This window comes from Neolamprologus multifasciatus, chromosome 16 (genome assembly GCF_963576455.1).
Source record: "Neolamprologus multifasciatus chromosome 16, fNeoMul1.2, whole genome shotgun sequence".
Classification (NCBI taxonomy): domain Eukaryota; kingdom Metazoa; phylum Chordata; class Actinopteri; order Cichliformes; family Cichlidae; genus Neolamprologus; species Neolamprologus multifasciatus.
Window position 1 is genome coordinate 9,552,675 of NC_140454.1, and position 9,900 is coordinate 9,562,574.

The 9,900-nt window shown below is 39.4% G+C and overlaps 1 protein-coding gene across 4 annotated transcripts; it reads right to left on the minus strand.

Moving 5' to 3' along the window:
- Positions 1-482: 482 nt before the first annotated feature.
- Positions 483-9,393, minus strand: slc35a5 (solute carrier family 35 member A5). Of its 4 annotated transcripts, none has more exons than XM_085135730.1 (9): positions 7,385-9,370; positions 7,130-7,228; positions 5,648-5,781; positions 5,356-5,423; positions 4,823-5,011; positions 3,953-4,147; positions 3,734-3,861; positions 2,426-2,694; positions 483-1,811 (listed from the first exon to the last, which is right to left on the minus strand). In XM_085135730.1, the coding sequence occupies exons 1-9, from the start codon at positions 7,509-7,511 to the stop codon at positions 1,743-1,745; spliced, it is 1,278 nt and encodes a 425-aa protein (XP_084991856.1). In that variant the 5' UTR covers positions 7,512-9,370; the 3' UTR covers positions 483-1,742. The 4 variants fall into 4 exon arrangements, with proteins under 4 accessions (XP_084991856.1, XP_084991854.1, XP_084991855.1 ...); XM_085135728.1 differs by lacking the exon at positions 483-1,811 and having other exon boundaries at positions 1,822-2,694; positions 7,385-7,544; positions 9,291-9,393; XM_085135729.1 differs by lacking the exon at positions 483-1,811 and having other exon boundaries at positions 1,822-2,694; positions 7,385-7,541; positions 9,291-9,376.
- Positions 9,394-9,900: the final 507 nt, after the last annotated feature.

Consider the following 9,900-nt stretch of genomic DNA (forward strand, 5'->3'; position numbering starts at 1 on the left):
TTCAGACCTTCTCAACTTACTGTCCCCTCAATGCAATCACATCTGCAAACACACTTTGTGAGTAAGAAGGGCTGGAATCCACCTACCCATTTTCTTCCACTTATCCAATTAAAGGCATGGGGAGGCTGGAGCATCTCTCAGCTGCCATAGAGCAAGAGACAGAGTTTGTATTAAACATGGCCAAAGTGTATGTACAAGTAAGTCTTGTTCATTTAAAGCTTAGACATCAGACTGCGTTACAGTCTCTTTTCTCTTAGATCTGTATAATGTTAGTGGGTGTGGAACACTGTTATTCAGCAGGTGGGTAAAATATCTAAGAGTTGGCTTAAAGGAACTGATATTGAGCTAAAACAGCTATCAAGCATGTGCAAAGTAATAGAATAAAAACATGGAGTTAGAGCAGCTAGTACCCTTTAGGTCTTCCTCCAGAAAACCTCAGTATTTAAATAAATGCACATAAATTTATGACAAGACATCAGCGATTGTTTTAAATTGCATTACTTGCACAGAAGTAAAACAACTTGCCATTTATTTTACAAGAAAATGCATTCACACGTGAGGATTTTAATGGCACAAACAACAATCTTTTGACAATGTTATTTTACAGTTTAACAAGAAAATATTCAAGCCCCAAGTAAGAGAAGCAGGGAGTTTGTGGTTCTGACAGAAAGTCAGGCATTAGTGGTAATTATGTCAATACCACTTATTCTGGCTCAGAAAATAAACACCAATAGTCCAATGAAAATAATAGTCCAGGTGCCAGATGTATAAAACATTCATTTATATTTTTTCTGTTTCCACCTAATGTTGGGTGTACTAAATTTTAGCAAGCCTCCTATTATTTTGGGGGAAATTTGAGGTCCTATAAAAAGCTGCAGCTCTGCTTTCCTTTTGTCAACAATGAAAAACAACTTTCTTTGCCTCTCGTAGTAATGTGAGTGGTATTTTCTTTCTTTTCCCTTTTACTTTGGACTTAATAGTTGCCTCTGTTCCTTTTTTCCCTTTGGTTGAGTTTCTTCTTTTGTGATTCCAGAATTAAGATCACCAAATAAAAGACAGTTTCTTTTATCTACCTTGATGAAAACTCTGCGTCTTCTTTGTGGTTCTATTCATCACCATGTGAAATTATTTGAGCTGCAAATGTCCAGACAGTTAAAGGAGCTCCTACATCCATTCATGACTGCAGAATGGAGTGGAAACAAGGCTGATGGACAAGGGTCGAGTTTCATGAAGACTACTACATGAACTACTACTACAATTTCAAACAAATCTATTATCAAAACGATCCTGAAACTGCAGTTTCTGGTCCTTAGACATCCAGCACCAGCAAGCAGTCAAATAGCAGCATGTACAACAGGAATCATGTAAAGAAATACACTGTCCATAAAAGAAATCCATAATGAATCCAAAAGTATCACTTATCACTTATTTTCCAACAAACAGCGTTGCTGGTACTTTCCCCCATATGAATGACAGCAGTCATCCACAGACAGGCACGTTTCCAAAATATACAGATTTCGCTAATTCTGTTATTAAACACCTTGTTTGTTTTTAATTCTAGAAGTCTATCATATAATCTATCAACAGTATCTTTCACCGTTTACCTGCTTATCACTGTTCAAATAAATGCTTTCACAGACAATCTGTGACCATGTTCCATCCAGTCAATTGTGCAGTTCGACATCAGCAGCAGGAAAGATGCAGAGTATCCTCTGGATACTTGGGAGTGAGTTCTATCATTACTACAAGGACTCTTCATCAGATTCACTGTCTGCATTTGCCTTTGTCAGGAGCTCGAGCTCCTCACCGTCCTGCAACACAAAAAAGAGACAAGGCATCAGAATGAATGCACAAGTTGTCAAATCCAGTGGACAAATCGACAGACATTGAGGTACTGTGCACATCTTTTTTCTGTCTTCAGAAAGTGGAGGGCAGTATTTGCTCCCCGAAAAACACCGGGGAAGTACCGTGCATTTTAAAGCCACGGCTGCCAATGGAGAGGGTATTTTTGTTAGTGCTCTAGCAAAGAAACAAACACCTGAAACCTGGCATTTCACATGAATTACAGGGTTTCTTCAATACAGAACAGGATGAAAAGAATTCCAGGATAGTATCCCCACAGACTACTGTATTGTTAAATAGCTTCTTCCATCAAAAAACACTTGACTACTAAAGGAATTATATGAAGTAAGGCTCCAGCATGAGCCTGGATGCTATTTTCATAGCTGGGAATCAGGTTTCCTCCTGCACTCAAGAAATGACATTACAGAGAAACAAGAGCCAAGTTTCCTGCAGAGCACTTGGTATGTGGGCGGGAGAAGAGGAAGTGGATATACATCGGGGTTAGGTGAGCGAAGTTGTGTGAGGAAAAGGAGTGTGTGGGCTTGTGTGCGTGACTACTGAGGATTTGTGGTTTGTCTCCTACCCCTCTTGACCTCTCAAACACCTCCCCGTTGATGACCCGTAGTTTCTCTCGCTGCAGGCTATATTCCAGGTCCTTGGGCCAGCTGGCATTGTAGATAAAGATGGCCAGCAGGACCGTGGGTGCCTGGAAGAAGAAGTCCAGCGAAGGGTGGAAGTCAAAGAGGAAGAGGGAGAGGCCTGTGACCAGAACAGTAGTGATCTGGCCAGTCAGCACATGGAACATGTTGTCTCTGAATTTTAAGATGAACGCCACGGATAAGCCCAGGGCAGCTAGGGAGAACACAGAAGATTATGAGTTCAAATGCATACTAGAGATAGATAAATGAACTAGTCCAGTTAATAACAAATTACATCCAGCAGCTGGGTTAGTGTAGCTTAGCACTGATGCCAGAAGCAGGACCAAATACCCACCAGGTTCTGTTCAGAGGCATAAAAAACTCAAGTACCAGCAGCTTACAAGATCACAAGTTAAGATGATTTTGTCTGTAGACAACAGAAATTGTACAAAGTAGTGGTTTTGCATGCTACTGTCTTTTGGAGCCCCCACCCCAACCCCTCCTCTATTTACACCAGCTTTCATCTGATTGGCTGCCCCTACATCTGAGCTTCTACAAACAGAACCAGGTGCTGCACCACTTCCTCTGCTTATCAATTTGACAGACTTCCTTCAACCCAGCCATCCCTTCCAGCTCATCCTGGAGGACACAGTATTCCCCCAAGCCCGCTGAGACCTCCTCCCAGTAGGACATGGCCAAAAACACCTCACCTACCTAGGAGTCCAGGAGAAATCCTGGTTAGATGCCCTGAGTACCTCAACTGTCTTCTTTTGAGGAACATATTTTCTCTTCCTCAAGCAACTTCTATAATCCTCATGGACATGTTTGCATATAATTCAAAGCAGCAAACTAATTAAATTAAATTAGAGTGGACATCTCCAGCAACAGAAATGACAGTAGGAGATCTCAGCCCAATAAACATCACACTTATGCCTGCTTGATATTCATCTTCCAGTCATATGCTGTATAAAACAGTATTCAAATGTCCCTCTGATGTGAGAATGATGCACTACAGTGCTGACTGAAGTTATCAATCTTGCGATAGGCAGAAACACCAAAAGTTAAAAATGTTAAATGTAATTTTGTGGTCCCAATGACTGCATGATGTCCAAAAGTAGAATAAATGTTGAAGCAGTTTTGGTCCACTTTTGTTTAACACTGACATTTTGGAAGAAACTGACAAATCTGACCAATGGGGAAAAAAAATACAAATTTGTGATGACAGTGCGAGTCATTAATCCACCATTACTCACCAGTGACCAGCACCAAGCCCAGGGAATAAATGTTATGCCCATGTAGGAGGCCACAGTGCATGGTGAGACCTCGTGCCTCGCTGTTGAGCCCAAGAGTCAGACCATTAAACACCACACCAAAGGCATACCTAAAAACACGCAGTAAAAACGACTGATGTTAGCACCAAAGTCATCCACGTGTCCTCTGCTTTCCCATTTTCTTCACAAGCAGCTTCTCACAGTTTACTGTTCTGTATGAAGATGCTTTCAGTGAGCTGCTCTCCTTCTTTGAGAATCTTCTCATTGTAAATGTTGGCCATGGCAGAGATGAAGCACTGGAGGATGAGCAGGATGTGCCCCACACCCAGAGATTGAAGCTTCGATACTACTTTGTCCCTCCAGGCCTGGCCGGGCAGGGCTGATGCCCATGATATACTGGCAGTGTAAAAGAACAAAGATGTGAAAAAGCGTATTTAATGTAACGTGTACATTACAGTATTTCACTGTAGATTAATAAACAATACAAAAATGTTATCAAGTTGCAAAAGAAGTGCTCAGAATTTCCCAAAGCTCTCTGTGCCATTTTACTTACAGAATACTTTCTCGATGCAGCAGTCAAAAACACCATCATTTAAATCTAATATTACAAATATGACATATATGTGTCATTTATTAGATTACCAAACCTTTTCTTCTCCCTTTGCATAAAAGACCTGCTAAAATAGTTGGAACTGATACATATAATCTTTCCATCTCTCCCTACAGCTGTGGGCAGTTTAATAATCAGCTTCCCAGCATGAGCTGCAAAATCAACTACATTTGAGGGGACTGATCTCACTAAATGAATTCAAGGTGATTAGAAATTATTTGAATACAGTGATAAATGTTTTGCATCCTCACTACATTTGACCTGTCATGATGTTTTCATAGTTTTGAAATATTTTACCTACGTTTCTACACTTTATTCTTTATCTCATGTGTATTGTTCTATTTTGTGCTGCTGCTCATCTTGTTCTGGAAAATTGTTCTGCTGCAAAAACATTTTGAATCTCCGAAAATCTACTTCCTAGTTAAGTAAAGGTTAAATAATCCTGCATGCTTCACTTTTACCTGCTGTTCTTCATCTCCTCCAGAAGCTGGGTGTAGAGTAGGCAAGAGTTGGAGGGGCTAGAAAGTGGGTTTGAGTGAAGACTGGGAACAGCTATTGAGTTTTGCTTGCCTCCTGATCCTGTTGTCAAGGAAACGATGGACAGGAAGAGAATAACCAGCGCCGCCCACTGAACCCAAGACAGGCGCCTCCTGTAGGAAAAGGCCAAGTAAAAAAACAAAAAATAAATGACGCTTAATCTATTAGCTTATGATATACAGTAATAAAAATAACAGCCTGAAGATCAAATTACCTGTGAGTGCTTTAGTGCACTGGGACAAGCAAAACACATTCAGTAACAGTGTTCCATAGTATAGGAGACCATTCTCACTCGCATGCACACTTTGGTCCGCTTACAATTGGAAAACATGAAAAAAAAATGTCTTTTTTCCTCAAGAGACCAACCAAAAAAAATCTTAAAATATCACCTCTCATTCCACAATCAAACACACACAACATGTTTCTGAAGAACAGTTGAGTTAAAAGTGAATCTTACTTCAAAACAATTCTAAAGAGCACAGCTGTGGTCAGAATGACAAAGTTGGAGAACAACACTGCCATAGCCTGGGAACAAAAAGAACAGCAGCAGCTCAGCACATTTAAAGCATCAAATACTCATGCAGGACATTTTGTTAATGCCAGTCTGATATGAAAAGCTCAAATCTACAAACTGGAAAATGAGATTTGGATGTTAACAAAGGGTTAAAAAAATTTGCAGTCCAGGCAACCAAATTTCCCTCTAGCATCTATCATTTAGCAAACATCTTAAATATCTTATCTGTACTGACGGGCTGCAGGTAGCTCATAACATAGAAGATGATGAGGTTGTCAAGAAAGTAAAGGAAAGCAGGGACGGCCCACTTCAGGGAGCTGAGGAAGGAAGAGCTGGAGGCACAACCCAAATCTCTGCATGATCGGCCCTCTGTAGTAACAGAAAGAAAGAGTCAACGAACATCCTTCACTCATGGAACACAGAATGAGGTCAGATAAACTTATGAACACAAATATTAGTTGTAAGACTTGTCGTGGTTTTTGTCATATTCGAGACATGATAAATACTAATACCCAGGTTATTGATCCCTTCTATTTTGTAATGGTTAATTCAACATTCCTGTTGCCACTGACCTTTAATTGGAGGGTTGACCTTATTTTGACTGGCCATCATTCACTAACCTGTCTCCTATAGACTTCATTAGTTTAGATTTTTAGTGCCTTCTACGATCTAAGCTAGCAGGTGTATTGAAATCTAAAAATAATTTCAAAAGGCAGTCACACCTATGTATGATAAACTAATAGGTACAATCCCAAAATTCTGGAGACACAGGACTTTATAATAAATAATACATAATTAATAATTCATTAATAATGGTCCTCTACAGGAAATTGGGCCAGTCTGACAGAAAGATTCTCTCTTTGTAAGTTTGAGATGAAAATTTACACAAATGAAACAACAAAAATGGGGCTTTTAACCTTAAAAACAGATCAGTCATATTTAACTGCTATGTTTTCTTTATTTTCATAGGCAAACTTGTAGAATTTGTAATCACACTTCCAACATTATCTTAGTTTCTTTTTAATGTCCTCCACATTCAAGCAGTTTGCCCAGATATCTGAAACTGAGGGTGTTTTCACATCTATAGTTCATTTACTCTGGTCCTAACCACTTGATGAGTTTGTAAACTTTTAGCTTTTCCCTGTGATTGGGTTTGTTTCCACACAGAAAAGAATTCAAGCGAACTCCACACAAACCAAACTGCGTCACTACAAACAATGTGACAATGTTCAGTTTGCTCAGCAGCCAGATGTGTCGGGCCGGGAGAAACAAAAGTAAACGCAGGAAGAAGGTGCTGTGTTCTGGGGTATTTGAGAACACAGAGAATTTACATTTATTTCATGGTTAGCTGCTAGCTCGTACAGACCTTTGCACATCTATAGTACCTTTCGATGCTGAGATTACAAAGCATACATTGCTATGGGATGGGGGTTTTTATAGCTCAAACTACACCTTCACACCATAAACGAACGGCTCTGGAGTCAATTTGGAACTATACTGAGACCACTTCCTCCAAAGGGTCTCGGTGCGGTTCTTTTCATCCGCACCTGAGTGCAGTCACACCTGCACGAACGAACTGCACCAAGGGGGGAAAACGAACTAGAGTTTGATTTAAACAGACAAAACACCGCAGGTGTGAAAACACTTCGAGATGTGATATGAAACCAGATCATAAGCTGATCCCAACTAGGACACACACGCAAGCATCAAAGTTTACCTCGGACTATGACCCTGACTGACATGACCAGACAGAAGAGCAGTTTAAGAGCCTCGGCAAGCAGATTTACAGATGCTGGGAGGAAGTCATACTTGTTTTCTGCAAACAGAACAAAATGTGAAGACACGTGCTGAGCAAGCTGCCAACACATCACTGTAATGCACGGCAGAAAAATTAACACTGTTTTTTAAATCTTTTTATCCAGCTGTGAAAAAAAAAAAAGTTGTGTGCATGTGTTTACTGTCAGGTAATCACCGGCATTGGCAGACATTTTCAGAAGTAAGATGCGGCTGGTCCCCAGTGTTACAAAGCCTAGCCCGAGAGCAAGAGTGTAGGCTGATGAGCGGGAGCACAGCCTGGGGCACAAGCGGCAGCACGCCATGGCTGCGACTGGAAATGGATCCAGCCAAACCTGCTGGAATACATACAACCATGCACGCACACATGTTTATCAGACTTCCCCTTTACATTATGATTATTATACCGCCAAAGAATTTTTTAAAACTTCAATATTCAGCAAGATGACCTTTATATTCCAAAAAATCTATGTATCAGGCAAGCTTTCAGGTCAATTCTTTAAGTAATCCAAGAGTTTTATGTGGATGTTGGCTGTTTTTGTTTATTCTCTGTCAAACTATGACTCAATAAGCACTGTTGCAACAGGGCTCACAGGGATTTTCAGTCTGGTTATTGTGTCATTTGGCATACCATAACATTTTCTTCCAATTTCCCTTCCTTAAGAGTAATTTTTTGACAGCCACCCTCACACTGACACCATTTCTGATGCGGCTTCAGTAAGCAGTATATGGATCAACTGCAAGCCCAGATGCATCTCTCAGGTCCTGTGTCAGGTCTTTGCTGCATTTTTTCACCCTGATTCTAAAGAACGTGACTCTGAGATACTGTTAATCAGCTGTGGGCAGGTTTTTAAGCCTGCCACTTCTTCTTTTGTCCTCCACTTCTCTACCTTCCTTTTGCTTTTAAAGACACGCTGCACACCACGCTGAGATATGCCAAGTTTTCAGCTAACACTTCTTTGGTGCAAAAAATACAATTTTGTCCCTGTCAAACAGCATTATCCTGGGCATTTGTTGTATATTCAAATAAGTAAATGGGCACAAATTCTGTGTTTTTGTGAGAGGCAGCAAGTAATAAAGTGGTAGAAATATATTTTAAAATTGGCTCTTTGCTCAGTTGTTTGTTATGTGCAGACACAACACTGAGTTGGGCTCTCCTATTCTTGAATAATTCACAGGTCAGTGTTAAGTGGCTTATCAAACAAAGAAAAATAAATAAATAAAAGTTCTTCTGAAAATAATCAGGTACAATGACTGGACTGAAAATTTGTTGTTGTTTTTTAATTAAAAAAAAAAAAAACGCCAATAGCCACAAATGAGGGAAGCCTCAGTATTTTAGCACAATACTGTATATCCACAATTTCACCAAGACAACAAAAAAACACTCCCTGCTAAGTGCAATAAGTATTGGTGCTGGGGGGTTTTCTGTTCACTAATTTAACAAAAAATAATAATAATAATAAGGATTACACTAGATAGCTATAATAACTACTGAATGATGTTTTAAACGTACTCTTGCTTTAATTTAAGCTTATTTGATACAGTGCTTCCTCTCCTTTACCTATTCACAAGAGAAAATACGTGTTTTGTACTCTTGCAATCTAAGGCGTTTGGGGGAAAACGCGACTTACATTACCATGATCTTGGCGTCTGAGAACCTACACAGACCTAAATACACAGGATTTAAACACCGACACTTTGCTAAAATACGTAGTTATATTTCACTTTTACAAAGACTTACTGACTTAAGAACTAACAAAACAAACTAACGGCAAATTAGTCGACAGTTTTTAAATCAACTTCCAGCTTTTGAGATAATTTAAACTCCACTGCCATGTCCAATAATACTCATAAAACTTATAAAAATCACCCGAAAATTGGCAGGACGGTAAGTTAAACTGTTCAAACACACAAAATTCAACACACAGCTTTATAAGCACAGAGGTGGCCTTGCATCACTAGCCTTTAAATCGTCACTTTTGTGCCAATAAACGCCAATAAAACACGCTTGTTCTTTTAAATATTCGGATTTTTTTTGAGGCCACTGTCCATAACATGAGAAAACAGGGCAGTGTTATAAATACCTGCCTGCTAGTCTTCTTTAGTACAAAACATAACCGAGGGATTGCATTTCGCCAACACTACCGCTTCCTGGTAGATCTGCGCAGGCGTTAAAACACAGGTTACGACGTCATCCCGTTTTGGGCTTTGGAGTTGACGTCACGCCGCATTGCATTGTGGGATCGCGGCGCCATGACAGAAGGCCACAAATCAAAACAAACACACTACTGTGTTATTCTGGAAGGAATTTAGCAGGTTTGTTATTGTCCATATTTTAAGGGAGTTTTCTTTATGATGGGAAAATGTTTTATTCTGTTTCTTTAATTTCCCCAAGAATTATGATAAATATTTTTTATGATAAATTTGTTAATACTTTTAGCTAAATGTTTTATCCATAAATATAAGTTTACTAACAAAACACCATATTTCTGTCATTTTTTTAAGGATGTGGAAATGTACATACAATCAATATCAGACTCCACCAACAAAAAGGCTCTCAAAACAATATATGTATGTGAATTTTTGGGTGTATTCTTATAATTGTTACTTTTTTCTTTTACCCCTGGCGTTTTGTGTTCATGTTCTGTTGTTTTGTATACTTCATCTGTTCGTATGTTGTATGCTCATTGTTTG

Coding starts and splice junctions, on each gene's coding strand:
- slc35a5 (XM_085135728.1), bottom strand. CDS start 7,511: ATGGCGTGCTGCCGCTTGTGCCCCAGGCTGTGCTCCCGCTCATCAGCC. Junction 5,782..7,129: donor AGTCAGGGTCATAGTCCGAG/GTAAACTTTGAT, acceptor CTGTTACTACAG/AGGGCCGATCATGCAGAGAT. Junction 3,862..3,952: donor TTCATACAGAACAGTAAACT/GTGAGAAGCTGC, acceptor GCGTGTTTTTAG/GTATGCCTTTGGTGTGGTGT.